The sequence below is a fragment of the Corapipo altera genome, unplaced genomic scaffold (genome assembly GCF_003945725.1).
Source record: "Corapipo altera isolate COAL_440 unplaced genomic scaffold, ASM394572v1 2b, whole genome shotgun sequence".
Lineage (NCBI taxonomy): Eukaryota > Metazoa > Chordata > Aves > Passeriformes > Pipridae > Corapipo > Corapipo altera.
Window position 1 is genome coordinate 6,683,772 of NW_020884874.1, and position 18,585 is coordinate 6,702,356.

At 39.2% G+C, this 18,585-nt stretch overlaps 1 protein-coding gene across 5 annotated transcripts in view; it reads right to left on the reverse strand.

Annotated features, from left to right (window-relative positions):
• Positions 1–6,845, reverse strand: part of HACE1 (HECT domain and ankyrin repeat containing E3 ubiquitin protein ligase 1) — a 49,578-nt gene extending 42,733 nt beyond the window's left edge. For 3 of the 5 annotated variants that reach the window (XM_027633488.1, XM_027633480.1, XM_027633496.1), the window contains exons 1-3: positions 6,665–6,845; positions 2,134–2,188; positions 928–1,017 (exon numbers count right to left, since the gene is read on the reverse strand). In XM_027633488.1, the coding sequence (XP_027489289.1) occupies positions 928–1,017; positions 2,134–2,188; positions 6,665–6,740 (221 nt within the window). In that variant the 5' untranslated portion in view covers positions 6,741–6,845. The other 2 variants (XM_027633492.1, XM_027633503.1) reach the window with 2 other exon arrangements.
• Positions 6,846–18,585: the final 11,740 nt, after the last annotated feature.

Here is an 18,585-nt window from a genome sequence, read left to right on the forward strand (position 1 = left end):
CTAAAAATTTGCTTGCGTTTTTAAGTACTTCCTTAAGTAAATTTTATATAAGCAACATGTAATTCTGAAATTAAATGTTTGGGAAACAGATATTTCTAAAACAGTCTGCTTAGGAAGCTGGAATTTCTACCTTTATTGTGACCAAATACCACCTATTTATACGCAATACTACTATTATTTCTTTTATTTTTGCCTTTTTTTTCAACAATTTAAATGTAAGAATTTTCAGGATATTTAAAAGGGGACCCAAATATAGAGCATTTGTTCATTAGTTTAAAGTTTAGTTTCATGAAAGGCCAAGTCAAAAACTATCTGATTCATTTCTACTTAGGTTGTTAACCTGTTTCTTGGCAATACAGAGTTATCCCCATTGAAGTGCTACATTAATAACAAAACAACCTCGGTCAAAGTTATAAAATTTGCACTTCAGCCCACTATCCAGGACACAAAAACTTATTAGAAGTGAGTACCCAAGTTATATTCCCTGCAGTTATGGTCACATGAAGTACTTTGGAATGGCTGTTTCCCAATGAACATCCAAGTGCTTCCCACTGTTTTAAAATACTTCAAAAACAATCAGCATCTGCAGACAAGATTTCTCTAACTCTACAAAGGTAAGATTAACCCAGCTACACAGAATACCTATCATGGCTGTATTTATTCACAGACTTGAGACTTCACAGATAGGCAAAAAAGTATCTAGCAAGACTTCCTTCACTAGAATTTGGAAAGCCATTTGGTATCATATGTAAAATCTGTCCTCTCAATGACTCGGGTACATTGCTAGAAGAACAACAAAATACAAAAAGGAAGTATGAAAAGAAAATGTTAACTGATACTAAAGTGTTTTCCAGCTTACATTGGTGCCTTAGATTTGTGGTAATATTTTCATTGTTAACTTCTGGACTGGACTCAAGTAAGTCTTACTTTGCTGCAATATGAAGCAAACTTCTCTTCACACGTCCAAAGGCATAATTCACATCAAATTTTGAATTTGATAGCAGCTCTGAGACAGACCTTCAAACAGAAACATAATTTTAATTTAAAATATAGTTCACAGTAGCCAAAAAGTTTATACCGTAAGTTGTGCACAAGTACTCTGTTTCTTACTTGATTGCTATTTCTTTTCCCTTCAACTAATTTCTGACCAAGAGATCAAACAGTTTTCAAGCACTTGCTGATTAACAACACCCTCACTTCCTCCTTGTACATAAAAAAAAAAAAAAAAAAGAACTGTGATAGTGGGCAACTGCTTCAAATGTAAACTAGTAAGAATTAGAGCAGACAACCACATCACTTCTTTACAAATACAGAAAACACGCATTTTAATAGCTTCGTTTGAAAAAAAATAAATTCCCATTTTCCTCCTTATCTCACCACAGACACCCCAACCAGATATCCAGCAGCTTTCCCAAACATAGCTACAGTTCAGAGGGAAGACTGGTATGTTGAAATCACAATAATGAAGTAGAAGGATACATGATATGCCGACAGGACAAAAAAATGGAAGGACCCTTCAACTTCCATTAATGGTCCAATCACATAATTTTAAACCCTTACATAGAATCTCAACAAAATATTACACAGCAGAACAAATGTTTATCCTGATTAGATAAACAGTTTACTGTTTCAGTAAGAATTACTACCTGCTTCCCTGCAAAATTCATTGGAAGGTAGCACCACTTAGCTGGCATTATGCAGCCTCCAATCCCAACTGCTTTGAGGACAACTGAGCAAGAGAAACAGCTGCTCATCTGAGGAATCCCAGAAGTATCTATCTCGTTGTTCAACTCTTATTCCATGTCTTTCCGACACATCTGATGACACTAAGAGCTTCTATGTTGCCAATAAATACACACTCAGAGCTAAGACACAGTTACAAAACAACACTTTGTACTAATCCTAGGGCGAATTTCCCTATGTGCATCAACAAAACAAATCCCAGCTCCGGTTTGTGGCATAAAACAAAACAGTCTTCTCAGGCAAAAGTATGCTGGGACACACACAGTCAGTGACTAACTTCAGATATAGAAGATAACTAAGCAATTCAGAAGCTACAACTTTAGTAAACATGCTGGGTTTGTCAGAACTTAAAAAAAAAAAAAAAAAAGGTACATTTAAAGAAGCTCTCACCTGTGCTGGTCAGCCATAACCATCGGCATCAGTGTATAGACAGCAGTTTCATTATCTGAGAAGAAATTAAATTATTCCATTACCATAAAGAAATCTTTTACATAAAAAAATGTATCTAGTAACACTTATTTACCTTTTTAAGTGTCCACTGTTCAACAGATCATTCTTTTTATACAGATCATTCACATATGAAGTTTCATTATAAAGGAAAAGCCATCATACTTAGATAAAGGAGACAACAGAATTTCAATACATGAAATTTCAGTGTGGTTTTTTTTCTTTTACTAAGTAAAAATTACAGAATTTTCAATGGAGCATCAATTTTTTTGAATTGACAACTCTGTTAATTAAATCAAAGTTTTTAGGAAATGTGCATTAACAAAAAAAGAAAAAGAAAAACAAAACTATAACACTTGAATAAGTTAATTTTAAAAATAAGGAAATTTCCTGTGTTCCAAGGTGAATTCCACAGTCCTGATACTGAGTTTGTAATAATGATTTCTTTGAACTGAGTTACTTCATAACAATTCACTTTTGTCTCTATCCTTGAACACCTGAAGGCAGTAGGTTTTACTTCAATTTCTAATCTCTAATCAGTTCCACATTTCACATTTGAAGGTAATGAAAAAAGGCCAGAGCACAAAGATTCACATCAGTGGTGGGAACAGACTGACATTCACCTATACAGTCTCTCTCATTACTACTGCTGCACATACCAGCTCACACATGGATGTGATTAGCCTGTTTGGTTGCTTACAGACCTCCAGAAGTAAAATACTATTTTTAAAGAATTCATTTGACATAATTTAAAAGGTTTTAATGTATAATAATTATGAATAATATTAATGTGTAATAGTTATTAATTTTATTATGTATAATTATTATATTTTTTCCCTTCAAGCAAACTACCCATTGTTGGGAGTACAATCTCCCCAGATTGTTCACAGAGATGCCAACTTACGACAGGAGGGGTTGTGCTTTTTGAGAACCCAGGTATATGGATCCAGGATATAGAAACAGAGGACTGTTCTCATAAAACTTTTATTTTGAGGTTTTTCCTCATCACCTTCACTAATCCAAATACCAAAGTTACTAAGCAATTGGAACAGGAAGAATTAAACAAGTATAGCATCTCGTGCCTTGTACACACCATACCTCTGTACATGCACTACTTCCACCAGATAGGTAAGGTGACATTTACTGAATATTCAACACAGATTCTTCAGAGTTATCAAGTGGAATCAAGTAAACCTATGATGCTGCAGCTGTGCTATTCACTATTACCATTCTACAGTGCTCCAAGATTAGTGCTGCTCTCTGCTGTTTGGAAGCAGTCTGTCCATAGCTAACGAAAGACAGAAGCAATGCTAATCTGTTATTATCTTTGAACGCTGAACACAGGTAAGTCATACTCAAATTTAAATTACATTCCATCTGTTACAAAAATTTAAAAATAAATTTAAAAAGTCAATGTTGCTTACAGCAAGCACATAGTGCAAGAGACACAAAACTCTCAAAACACCAAATCACAATTAAAAGCTGTAGAGAGTCACTCTAACCATTATCAAGTTCAAGACTTTGAACACTCTACAGATTGTTCCTTATGGCAGAGTTCTGTGAGCATCAGATAACTCCATCCTCACTACACACCACTAGAATTTGACTGCTGGGAGGGAGGGAGAGAGTCCTGAAATACAATTAAACAGATGCTACGTAAAGATAACAATTGTGAAAAATATTTGATGACTTTTTAAAAATGTATCCATGATTAGCTCTCAGTATACACAAATTTAAAAAAAAAAGAAAAATCTTCTTTGAGTGTTTCACAGATCTCTTGGCAGAAAGACAAATCTTCCAAAACAAAATAAAAAAGCAGAACTTGAGAACATCATCTAAATTCAAGCGTGACATCCTTACATATATTTTCACAATCACGCCCTATTAAAGAGGAAAAAAAAACCCCAAACTTAAAAACACCAGCACGCTTAAATGAAGTGCTTAATACTTGATCCTAATTAAAATGAACTGTAATTCAGGTATAGTGATCTAGAAAAAGATAATAGTTAAATATGAGTGTACGTGGGCCATAAAAGGCGTTTACGGTACAGTTACAAAACTAAGCCATTTGCTATTCTATTAACAGAAATTACACTGTGGAGCACATGCAGATTTTCCCAGAGTTTTTCTGGACAGAAATAATTAAAAGGGTATGGGACTAAGGAGCTTTTGTGGCTATTTTTGGTGAATATTGTCCCTAATAATAAATAAACTCTATTGACTTAAGCTACATGACAACAGGTAGAGAAAAAGCATTATACACCTCACGCACTTACAGAACTTATTTGTTATCTAACTTGCTTGCGTTTCCAGTTTTGAATATCTAAAGACAAAAAAAGGCACACAATATGCAGTCAGAGCTTTGGGTTGCAAAACCTAGTTTTCAGGCACTGAGCCTCTGTTAACAGTACAATCCAGAAATCTGTGTCGAGCTCTCAAGTGTCCAGAAAACAGCTGCTGAAGGACACTTCAGAAGAGTGATAAAAGAGTTATACTATTTTCTATTTGCAAGGTCAGCTCAGGATATTCACTGGCACTGGACTCAGGTGGTAAGACTTGTTTTAAACAAAAGAAAAAAAAAAATCACTGGAAATTCATCATTTAGAATCCTGCCCTGACAAGATACTCTTATTTATTCATCTCATCAGAGATATTGTCAAGAATTTGGCAGAGATCACAACCTTAAAGAAATGTCAGCACTGCCCACATAATACCCTAATGGCTACGGCACATGCAAAGGAAGTTCAATACCTAGATTTAGCACCTTCTTCTGCGTAAGAAAGTTCAAACATACATCTCCATTTCCTAAGAGAGTACCATAACTCTTACTTTAAGGATGGAGGAGTAAATTATGTATCTTTTACATTAAAGCTATTCAAATGTAGAGGAGTCTGGGGGGAAATCATAATACAAGAGTCCAGACACAGTACACAAAAAGTCATGAAACTACAAACCATACCAGCCTGGTGTGGAATATTCTGGGATGATCCTGTCAGTACGTGCTTGGAGCAAAATACTGTAACCCAAAGCTGCTTCTCAAGAAGAGTTTGGGCAGACCTGCACGAGCCTAAGGAACACCACGGTCAGAAAAGAAGATACAAAATGAACTAAGACCGATCCAAAGTTTGATGGCCATTGAACAGAGACCTTATTGGAATGCAATTTGAAACTTCAGTATCTTAAACCCCTTTATGTCCTTATATCAGTCCAGCTGGAATTCCTAGAGAATGCACAGAACTGACATTCCTTCTGCAGTACAAGACAACAGAAGTACTGCTTTCAAAAGTCTCAGGGCTTGCACTTACACTGCCACTACCATAGACACAATTACCTCCGAAGTGTAAGATAATAACGTCCAAGACAGGAAGATTAAAATCGGAATCAATTCACCTACACTAGTACTGGAGTAAATTTAAAGCAGCTCCAACTGATATAGGTTGTACAAAGCATTATTTGTATTACCATCTTCAATTAGTTAAACTGGTGCTACTCCATTATTTCTGTCAGTCTAAGCTTAAGTTAAGAGTATTACACCAGTTTTCACTGCTGCCGTTCAAAGGCTTACAAGCAACAGCAAAAGCCATCTGAAGCTTGCTTGTCAATTTTATGAAATTTATGAGCAACTGCACTAGCAAACACCTAACCTGTGACAGGTGACAACAAGCAAATGGTGTAGCAGCTCAGTGCAGGAGGACAACAGGAAGTCCGAACTGGGAATGCACAGAGAGAACAGAACATTACGCCCTCTCCACTACCAGCAGAGATGAAAGCTAGCAAACAGGCAGAAAAAGACCCATCCATAAAACTAAACTCTGAAGAAAGTACAATGACAGACACACAAGAATGTGTGTCATGGACTTTTGCATATATGTCAGTCAGAAATTTTGCACATCCAGAAGTTTTATAGAGTTAGCCCTCCCCAGAAGCTGGACCTGCCTTGAACACGAAACCACTTCCCATAAGAGCCTTAAGCTGTATTTTCAAATCCATCCCGATACTGGGGACTAGCACCCATGGTAAGTAGACTAGAGCCAAAAATTAGGCTGTGATAGGTGACACCTATAATACCTTTTCAAACAAAATTCAGCACCGTTAAAAAAACAAAGATTTGTCATCGCTAGTCTGCCATCGAGGAAACACCTAACGAAGGATTTAAAACCAGATGAAAAGAGTGGTGAGCACTCCCGAGCACCCGCTCACCCGGGCCCGGGGGCGGCAGCAGCCGGCAAGGACCCTCTGCACCCTGTGCACCGGGGGAGGGAAGGGGAGAAGGAAGGAAGGAAGGAAGGAAGGAAAGAAGGAAAGAAGGAAGGGGACGGGAAAGCCGCTGTTGTTATCACCACCACAAATAAAAACAGCCTCTCAGAGGCGGTGGGAGGAAGCCCATTCCCATTCTTCCCAGTTGCCTCAGCTCACCCCGGCTGGGCCGGGCGCGGAGCTGAGAAGAACCGCCACGTCAGGGCCCCTCTCCTACCGTCCGGCAGCTCCACGGTCCGGGCGCGGCGCAGGGACCTCGTCAGCCGGTTGAGCTGCTCCATGGCTCTCTCCATCCTCGGAGCGCCCAGCCCGGACCCGCGAACACCCTCCCCCCCCGCTGCCGCCACCTCCCCTCAGCCCATCCCGACGGAGGCAGCCCCAGGGCCGCCCAGGCCGCCGCCGCCACCACGGGCGTCTACGCGCATGCGCGGGGGCGGATCCGGGGGCGGGCCGCGTACCTCGGAGTGCCCGCTTACCGGGGGAGCGAAATAGCCGGGCGGGTTGGCAAAACCCGGGGAAAAAGGGTCTTTAAACATTTGCTTGTTACGGGTTTTGGGAAAAAAAAAAAGAAAAAAAAAGTGCCGCCTTTTGAAGCCGCCGTTGCCGGGTGATCCCGCCCGTGCGGGCTGGTTTCCCCAACAGACCGGACGCATCGATGGGCATTTGCAGCTTTGTAGCCCTATTCTTTCCGCTGCAGCATGAAGTCTTCAAGGAAAAGATCCCCTGACAGTCAACAACTCCCTTAATTGATGACTATATAAAAATTAGAGGAAAGAAAATCCAGTGGAGGCCAAAAAGCAATCCAGGTAGGGGTGACATGATCTCGGCGGTCAGTGTCGATGGTCACAAAGTTCAGTATTACTTTCAGAGGCTGGCTTAAACTCAGGATCTACCCAGCTGGTTTGAGGGCTGCATAAATGGCTAGGGCTTTTTCTTTTCAGTAGACTATAATAGGCTTCATCATCTGAAAAAAAATCTCATCTTGACCCTATGAGCTTTTAGTATGTCCTGGGAAATTCCTACTTGAACTATGTGCTTTTCCAGTTGTATTGCTACACTCCATGCCTATATTGACTGACACAGAGAATAAGGACCTCTAGATGGTAATTAATTCCATCTAGTTTAGAAATGGGTATTGCACTAGGATGAAACACCTTCTCAGGTGTCTGTAAGACACCTGTAGTAAGACTAGGTCTCAAATGAAAAGCTTTTAAGTGAGTAAAATTAGCTGCAAGTAGTAAAATTAGCTCCACGATGACCAGTGTCATCAATGCTTTCAAATTTTATTAATTTTCTTGGTGTCAAGGAAAAAACAGACATCTCAAGAAAAGATTAAGATTCCCAATTTACCAATTACAGCTTTTAAGGTATTTGTTCACTGAATTCAGTCAGCAGAGTTTCCTTCATAAGACAAGGAAACCCTAATATGTCTGTCTGATGCACTTACATGTCTAAAAATGTCACGTTCAACTGCCTACAAGCAATTGGTCAAACTTGTCTTTCACAGTGAATGAAATCAAGTCAATTATCAGTCCTGTCTTTGGCTCCTACAGGAAGTTTGTTGGTGTGAGCATTCTCATGGCAGATAGGCTGTGTTTCTTTTCAGAAAAAATAATACCATCAAAACAGTTAAAACCGTGGAGCTCATGGCATTTGTTATGCTACAAGAAAAGTCTTCTTTAGAGATAAAAAATGTTTTGTTTTCAGGATTGGGAGAAATACAAATTGTTGTCAGAAATGGAATGCAGTACTAAGTAGAACTAAAAACATTCAGCTCTTTCACTCTGTTTTTTTCCTCTGTACATTCTTCACACAGGCATAAAAAATTGTAAGAACTTTATGCTAGTTAGCCTAGAGCATAGAAGAAAGAGAGAAATTGATATTGATTTTTCCACTTTTAAATCCCCAGAGAAATTTGTGGCATAAAAACTTCAGTAAACTTTGGATCTTGTTTTTTCTTGTATTTTGTCTATCATTAGATTGGTAGGTACTCACAAAAAGTATTCTTTGACCAGTGCTGAGTCCAAGGATCCAGTCCTAAATAGGACCTTTGGTCATCACTTGACACCAAAATGTAGGAACAAATTCAATGTGTGGGAAAGTGCATTTCATCTAAAGTCTGTTGTCTTCTTTTACCTAAAAAAAAAAAAGAAAATTGAGGTTCTGCTTAAGTTCAGATTCAGTTTAACACACCCTATTCAGTTACAGGAAAACTATGAGGACTCCTTTAAGAAAAGATCAAATCACTGCAGAAAAGAAAAATATCATTAAATATTTACAAATAGGTAAAAGACTATCTTTTTTTTTTGTCTGCAAAGAATTCTAAGATCATCAAGTCAAACCATTAACCCAGCACTGCTTAGTCCACCACTAAACTATGTCCCTTGGGAGATGAGACCAACCCCCACCTCAATACAATCTCCTTTCAAGTAGTTGTAGAAAGGAGTAAGGTCACCCCAACCCTCCTTTTCTCCAGGCTAAACAACCCCAGCTCCCTCAGCCATTCCTTGTAAGAGTTGTGCTCCAGACCCTTCAGCAGCTTCAGTGCCCTTCTCTGGACACACTTCAGTACCTCAATGTCCTTCTTGTAGTGAGGGGCCCAAAACTAAACAAAGGATTCGAAGTGCAGCCTCACCAGTGCTGAGTACAGAGAGAGGGCTGTTCATTTCCCTAGTCCTGCTGGCCCCACTGTTTCTGACACAAGCCAAGATAGTATGGTAGTCCATTTTTTATCGAGAAATGAACTAAAAATATGAAAAAAGTATGATATTTTTATGGGATACTCCAGACAGGTAGGCATGATCCAATGTGCTTCCCCCTGCAATTCCATTTGCCTTGATTCCTTTCCCTAGCAGTGAATTCAAAGTGCAATTTGAGTTCTTCCTGGAAGCAGCTCTGCCAAGAGAGATTTTCTTCTCCACTGCATTGCAGTGCTGAGAGTCCGCATATCTTCAGAATATGGCTTAGAGCCATTATTTCCAATAGCCATGTGCTCCTTGTGGGCTGAATCAGCTTCTTCTGGACATGCCAGCAGACTAAGGTTGGAAACTGCCTACATATTCTGTGCAGGGACTTGCCTGTGATGAAGATGATGTTACATAAAAGAGTACCTTTGCAGAATTATAGTAGAGATCAACTTAATTCACAGAGACCTACTTCAGCTACCTTCTTCCTCCCCATGTTACCATCAAAGAACATAAGACATTCACAGAAAACAACTTCTTTCCCTCAGTTCTTGAGGGGACTATTCTTCATAGAATCATAGAATGGTTTGGGTTGGAAGGGATCATAAAGATGATCTAGCTCCACCCCCCGACCCCCCCCTCCCCCCCACCATGGACAGGGACACTTTCCACTAGACCAGGTTACTCAGAGCTCCATCCAACCTGCTCTTGAACACCTCCAGGGATGGGGCTGGGCAACTTGTGCCAGTGCCTCACCACCACATGACATACACTGATTCTCAACATTTCTAAACTACAGGACCATCAATTACAGCTCTGTGCAGCATCCATTTCTATTCTCTGTGGAGCAGCTAGTGCTGCTTGACGCCTACCTATATTTCCTTAAAGCTGAGTTGCTGAAATGTCTCAAAAATAATGTGTCCAGGCTTAAAGATGTATTTTTAAACTTTGTCTAATTCATCCATGCTCCTGGTCTGATGCAGCTCTTGCCAGTTCCGTTATATTTCTGCTATATTTGTGCCACATTTCTCTCATATTAATTTTTCAAAAGGAAGCTTTACTGTGTCTCAAAACAAATCCACAGGGCTCAAGGATTAGAGTGAAGATACTTTGAACTATTTTCATAATGTCATAGCCCCTAAGTTTGCATTGTCTTTACTGGAGCTTGAAAAGCTTACAGCTATGTCTCATATTTAAAAAACATCATCACTCTTCTTTTAGTAAAATCTATCTTCTGCACAAAGCATTTCTAAGGGAAAAAATACCAAAGGTTGTGTAAGATCTAAAAACAAGCCTTTGTTCTGCTAATCATTGTGCTCATCTCAGTATCAGTTTAGGTGGAGGCAGGGAAGAGCCAACTATTTAAACGCATGCTTGGCCAGTAAGAAGTCAATAATCATTCTGTCCTTGTCTGTCTAATGTTGGTGATGCCATTCTTGCAAGATTCTTTCTGACTGTCATGTTTTCCCTACCACTTCTCTGTTTAGTTGTGTTTGCAACTTTATTCTGTGCAGCAACTGTTCTCTACAGATGTTAGGGGTCTTTTTTCTCCAGATCATTATGGCAATTTCTTTATATTCTCTCATGTTTCTAGAACATGCAAATTTACAGTTCTGCCACAGTAATCATGACTTAAGGTCCTGTAAGTCACCAACCCTACTCTCATGCAGAGATCACAGTGAGGAAACCTGGAAGGTCAAAAATGCTGAAATACTATGTTACATCCTGAACAACAACCTGAACCTGTTGAATGAACAGTGGAACCAGTTATTTTGTTGCATTTGCTGCAAATTTAGCGTTTGTGATATTCTGAGATTTTCATTCTCTCTCCCTGTTTCAGGTCCTTGTTAACTCTGTAAAAATTGCATTCAGGCTGACACTATTTGCTCTCATTCTATAACTGATTCTCCTCTGAAGGACAAGCAAAATCTATCAATTTGGTCCTGAGCAACTAACGTCCATCTTGGAAGTGTATTAAAACTGGGCTATTTTTAATTGTTGGGAGACAAGGAAGCATTCTGTCACTCAGAAAACTTCAAAGGAAAGCAATTTCCTTTCTTTTCTCAAGGAAATAAATGAATTAATTAATTACACATACATGAGAAAATACAGGGTTGTTCTATACTTACTTGATAAAATAATTGGAGATATTTTTCTACCGTTTCTCTGCTACTTGCTGCTGATGCTACACAGGTGGATCCCCCTTGATAGCCCAGACCTTGTGTAAAGCATTGCTGCAGGAGTTGTTCATGCCTGTGAAAAGCTAATCAAGTAGTAATAGAAGATTGAAAAGTTTCAGATAAATGTCCAAATTATTTTCCAGCTTTACATCAACACATTGCCAGTTGCAAATTGCTGTCTAAGAAAGAAAATTCTACTTCTAAATTCAGAAGAATGTGCATATATAGTTTCATAACACCATCCCTGAGATTAAAAAAATGATGAGGAAATTGCTGTACTCTTTGGACTGGCAATAATAGTATTCTCTATTTTGCAGACATAGGAGGTGTGTCTTTTACACTTGCACCACATTAAAATACATGATGAAACTTTGGGGAGCACAGCTATGTGCCCAGTAACTGTCTTGATTAAATACATGCAAAGGCAGGTGTCACTACACACATTCTGCTGGATGCTGTAACTTTTAACTCACAAAAGACAAAACATTATTAGAGAGATTTTCAAACTAGACTCCCTTGTTACTCTAACCAATGCTTTAAAGTTTGTTTAGTGTTCTAGGATAAGACCGCTAACAGTTTTAAAAATATTTAAGCTGAAAAATATTAGCATGTAAACAGAGACACAATTAAGAGGGCTGTGATTGCAGTGGTAAAGTGCTTTTGTACATTCAACACCATAAAGCTCCGGAGGAAAAGAGAAAAAAGAAAGGATAATTAAATTTTGATTTCATCATTAATTCTTTTCTCAGCTCCCTGTTGGGGTTACTGAATAATTTGCAGAATCATGTAGCTAATACACCCTCAGTAACATAAAGAGGATGTACAGTAGCTGTTTAAGAAAAGAGAGAAGTTCAGTCTTTCCTAAGAAACTGGGGCAGAAGGAGGCATACAAAAAGCAACCACAAGATGTCAGTCTTAATGAATTACAGTAGATTATTCTGATTGGCTCCTTTCTGATAAGTAACTAGGTAGGGGAAGACTATTCATCATGTTGAAGTATTTGTAGAGAAAGTAATCTAAGAATAATATTCCTAATTATAAACATACTCGGAAATATGAACGATCACATCCAAATACAGCCCCCATGAATATTTGTTTTTGCTAGAAAAAAAGCTGAAGATTTAACCCTTCTGCTAGAGACTAGAAGGAAGGACATGGCAGGGATTTGTCACTCCACACTTGCCCTTTTGTCACACTATTTCTCTGAGCATCGTCTGTCAGAGCTGCAATATCAGACTACATGGACTTTGTGCTTTTTTCTGTAAAGCTGTTTTTATTTTCCTGATATTCTTGACCATGTTCTCATGCTTGTAAGATAGTAAGAAAGTCCAGTTTCCATTTCCAGTCCAGATTTGGAGACATCCGAGTGACAGATATTGATCACTGTTCCTGGAACACTTTGCAATCCATTTCCTCATAGTTCAGCATTTGAGACCTGACAACAGAGTTGTGCTCTCTATTGCTTTTTTTTTTTTTTTGAGGGATGCTCTATTTACCTCTAGCTACTCACACCAGCCCTGTTTTTGTGTTTCTTACCAGTTTGCTCACCAGGTTTACCATTAGCTACTGCTATCAAGTCACAACCTCCCATTCTTCTTTCTGCTGGTTGCTCATGCTGTGCTGCTTTGCTCTGCTCTGTTCTGCAGCAACATTGCTGACTGCTTCTGTGCCTCTGCTGAACCCTTTATTTCTGCAGTCTGTACAGTCTTTCAGTTGTGCTTAAGAATGTTGAAGTGATACCAAGGATCTGCACAGAGACCTTGCCAAAATGGGCAATTTCCCAGCAGGATCCTAGCCATGCTCTGAAAAAGAAACAGACAAAACACCAAAAGATGCTTTGACCCAGATTTGCTTTTGGTTCTTTTGCTGTGAGATGCAATGGCAAGCTGCAGCATTTGCTTCCTTGGCAATCACAGGTAGGTTGCCCCAAACACAATTAAACTCTTAGAAATCATCTGGTAGCTGAAATATCCCAAGGCACCACAACACTTACCAGGAAACTAAACCCTAAGTTGTTGGTTCCTTCACTGGCTTGCTGCAGACAGGCCATCTTACAGGGTTCTCACACAGGCTGTCAGCCTCCCCTGCACCTCACACCTCCAGCCTTACAAAACAACTTAACTGAAGTTGACTGACTCTTGGCATTCACCTATTAAGTGAAAGCACTTTTACTAAAGTTACTTTGTTAAAATTTAATTCACCCTCTGTGTCTTCAGGTTTCATAATGCACTGTTTGATGGTTGGCAGTCTCCCTTGCGGCATTTGCTTCTGCTCTCTGAAGAGAGCAGGCATCCTAATATGCAGATTAAAGGTGCTGTTGGGCTTGACTCTGGTCTTTCCAGTGGTAAGAAGAGGACAGAGAGCAGAGAGACCACCCTGCAACTGCCTAATACTAATCCTAAAACAGGGACACACAAAATGCACCCATACAGGGCAAGAAGGAGATTATGGACTCATGTGGAACCTCCGGTAGCCTGAATCTGCATCCCGTGGCTGAAAGTCACCTGCCATCTGGGACAAGCGTGGCTGCAAATGTAAGTTATTTGTGTGCCTCGCTGAAAGATGACTCATGTTCTGCTATGTTCTACGCTTTATAAAATGAATGTGTTATGTCAGGATGTTTCAAAATTTAGGAGGGAAAATGTCTGGGGATGTTAAAGCTTTTTCCTGATACATTTATTATAACAGTATCCTTTACTTACAATAATCCTTTGCAAATATTAAAAGTAAAAAGGTAAAGGATGAAAATCTGTTTTTTCTTGTTTCTCTCAACTTCTATCTTGTAATTTACCTGGAATCTATCTGGGTTTTTGGTACATAATCAATTCATTCAGGTGTACTTTCTACTCTGGAAAGCAACTAGACATTGGCCACTACCACAGTCACGAGGGATTTAGAATCACAGACTCAGGAGTCAAGGTACATTGATTTAATACTCATCAATTATTTTATAATGAGTACCACTGAAGCAATGCAAAATGTCAGAAAGACAATGAAATACCAGAACTTATCTAAAAATATATCTGACATAGATATTTTCTGCAGAAAGTCCAATGCTCCAATATTAAAAAAAAATCAAATTTTCAGACTAGTCAATTATATTTCTATTTTTCAACATTTATAAGCACAGTCTATTAGAATTTGCCATTTAAAGAGCTTGTTCATGTCACAAAATCAAGTAGTGTTGCACCCCAACTCTTACACTAGAAGTTCCTGAAACACTTGGTTTCGTGGGTATCGTTACATTAGTCAATACAATCCGAGTTCAAGTTTCATTGAAGACAGCTAATAGAGTTACTGTATTCCATTAAAAGAGTATTGTTTCCTTGCCTGATGCTTAATCAGCTTCTTAAATGTTATTCACTTGCCCACCCGTTCTCAGAATGATTTTCTAGTTTTACTGTTTTAAGACAAAGTTATAGATCAATGATTCTTTCAACATCAGTTTTAACCATTGACAGTGAAGATGATAGATGATACCTTCCCCCATGGCAAGACATTAATTCACAATGCATTTCCTGCCCTGCATTCCTAAGATTACCCATCACATTCCTTATCTTCCTATTCTGCCACTTTTATTTTAAAAACTTGCCCACCCATAACCACTACCCTCATCCTTCTACTCTGCATCAGTTTCCAGTATCTCTTGGGTCCTTCCAAACACACACTTAGAGGCAGAAAACAAACAACTCAAACCTGATGAGCTAAATGCAGTGTTACCAGTTTTCCTCCTTGCACCAGTGTGTTTCCCAGAGGGCAGGATATGGCTTAGCAGTGTGCCTGAAGAGCTAGCCATGCGAATGGGGATGTTGTGTACTTTAAGAAAAGGTTTCTTTTTAACACACGAGACATTGGAAGGATAGGATTCTGGGTGTTATCCTGGTTTTAGCTTCCAAAAGAAACCATTAAAAAGCTGGTTTTCCAGATTTCTTTTTTTTATGTGTTTTCGTGTACTGCATGAAACCTATACTTGGATTTTGAAATTTTCAGACCTCTCAACATCTTCATCGGTCACTTTTTTTCCTCCCTGAATTTGGACACATGTCAAGGTTCCTGTGCAACAAGGGACCTGGTGAGGGGCAAAACAATAGCTCAGGAGTCTGTTTACAGCATATATTGCTGGATGCTCCTCATGTTTGTGGCCACCCTTGTCCTCCCTTCTCCATGTAGCTGATTAGTTGGGTTTTCAGCTACACCTGGTCTGTGGGATTCTGGAGCCACTAAACACATGCAGGTTAGTTTGGGGATACAACCTGTAGGTAGCTGTTTGTTTGGTACCATGGCTTGGGATCGTGGGCCAAGGCGTAGTTGAACAAGCATCAATTTTCAAGGTTGATTTGACGTATCTAGATTTGGAAGGAAAGGTCATTCCTGCTCTGTTACTTTCAAAACACCTGACAAACCCTGAGCACTAGAACACAAGTATATAATGATAATAAATGATAACATTATTAATTTTTATTTTTATAGTATTTTTTTCTTTCTTATAATAGCTATTATCTTTCAGAGAAGTTTGTTGTTGGGTTGTGCCTGTTGCCAAAAATTCAGCTGTATGAGTGAAAGCAACTTTGTAAATGAAGAGTTAATCATCTAAAACCTATATATGGTTGGGAAAAATAACTGCATAGTCTTGTCACACTTGCTTATGTCATCATCTCAATAACTTCCTCAGAGCAAGGAGAGGGTGTAAATCCTGGAAAGAAAGGAAGGGATGTACAGGACAAGAAGCAGGATTATTTACATCACTCTGAGCTATTATTTTACACTCTTTCTCATTTTCCTCTCTGAGCTCTTTGGGTCCATCTAAGAGAAATCAGTGAGATGGTCTGTTTTGTATGCTTTGGACAAACCCTTCCTATTTATAGCTCAGCTTTTCTGAAGACAACATAGGTATAAAAAGATTTAACTCATGGAAAATGAAGACATGATAAAAACAGCTTTTGTAAAGTGCCAGAAAATGTAGCCACAGCCAAAGAGTGGCACACAGCCACTGACCATTTGGTGAAGTTTTCTGGTACATTGGTTATTTGTAACTTGAGTTACAGAAATGAGGAAAAGTGACACTCTCCAGTGAGCTGCTGCCTGTAATATGCATGGGGTGCCAGAGAAGGCACCTGACAGCACAGAGCAAGGGCATGGTACGCCCATGGTGGTAGGTGGCCCTGTGGGACAAACAGGCAGAGATGCACAGGCAACTGCAGCAGCAGAAGGCTACAGGGAGATAAGTACTACAAGGGAGTTTTACTTTATTGCCTACCACTCTCTTCCAGGGACTGGAATGAGTTTCCCATGAACAAAACACTACCAGAACAGCCTCATTCTCAGGCCACACATCCTGTCTGAATTGCAGGGTTACATGGAGCACCAGGACCATGCTCTGTGAAGCTCACCCAGAGGTACAAAGCAGAAACCTAGAGTTTTAAAACTTTCATGTTCATATGCAAGGAGGTTTAGGGCATGAGGGCAGGAGACTTCTAAGCTGCCACATAAAAATTGCTAAGGCAGCCTAGCACCCACAGACTGTGCTTGGCTTTTACTTCCCTTGGCAAGTTTCACAGCTGACACAACTTAAATTGGAGTGTGCTAGAATAAGACATGCCAAATCTCACATTAACAATATACTGTATTATCTACACATAAAAATATAGAATATGACAGACCTATGACACACCACTGAGATGTTTCCAGTTCTTGCAGTGACCTAGTTTTTGACTATTCATAAAAACAGACAATAGCTACTTTAATCAGAAACTTTGATTTTCATACTGCACCTAAATAATTAATCAAGAAACAACAATTATCATCTAAACATATTAATCTACAAAGTTACATGCAGCCATATTTATATGAGAGAAATATGTTATTTTTTTGTCCCTGTCCTTAAAAGCAATCTCCTTGATAAAACTGAAATGGATATTGAATAATAATTTTGGTCAGTTTTCCATTTATAGCAAGGGCATCAGATTCCTTGTGAATCCAGCCACGAAGGAATTAATATTGATCTATTTACTTACAAATTATGCCCTTACATAAATATTTACATAGAGTTTTGAAGACATATCTATCCCTATGCATACTTGTGTATATGAGTATGTATATTAAAAATTCTTTAACATGTTACTAAGCAAATCTGATTTCTGGTTATGCTAACTCTGCAGAACTTGTGTCCTCCAAAGGTTTAATGTCTGTATCTAATCCTGATTATTCCTAATCTTAAATCAGAGAAAATCCTCTGCTCCCCTCTGCAACACCTGATCTTGATTCCTGGATTACCTTATAAATACTTAATTGCTTATTAACATGAATCATCTCCTTTTTAAAATATATATTTTACATAAATAGGACGTGGGTTTCACTTTCTCACTCCTAAGCATTGCTCTCTTATGCTATGATATCTCCTAAGTGTTTTAGGTATAGAAGAAAAGAGGTGGACTCATCTAATTTCTGAACACTTTTCTTCCACTCCAAACACAGAGCAAATACACATGGAGGCAACGTCAGAGATTTGAGAGGACTTGCACCCACTGAGCACGTACACTGCAGTGCCGATCTTAACCGCCCTTGTACTCTGCACAAGTAAATCCATGCCTAGAAATGTTGCTGGGCATTGGAACTGAAGTTTCTGTGTTGCTAAATTGTTGAAGGAGTCCTTGGAAAAGTTTTGCACAGGCACGCCTCTCCCAGGCAATTCCCAGTCATAGCTAAGGAACTGCCTGAGACCAGGAACTGTTTCCAGCAGGGCATGCATATGGCTACCCTCATTTAGAAACAAGGGCCTATACTGGCTGTTGGGTCAGCCCCAGAGAACTACTAGTTTGTGAATTAATTGACTAGTAAGCCCATCTTTTAATGGATTAAATGTGACTTCATTTGATCTTGAAGAGCTGCTGATGGCTCAAAACAAATGTCCCATGCTAGGTATGGTAGAAGGAATACCAAGCCTCCCACAGGGTATGGAGGCACACCATGGTATTCACATGGGAGAATGACCCTTTTTCCTGGGTAAATCAATGGAGAATAAAGAGCAAATAGAAAATGTCATTGTACTGAACCCTTTGGGCGGTTCTGCCTCTTCACCCAGCTCAGAAAAAGTGAAAAAGTACATCAGGGATAGTTGAAGTTATGAAACTGCTCCCATCTGAGAAGTTTCTAAATACTCAGAGAGAGAGCTGGGGGTGAGGAGGAAGAATAGATCTCTGTAAAGTCAGGAATACCACAGAAAAGGTGCACACCAAGTGATTATGGAGCATCAAGTGAAAATCCAGGCAGCATTC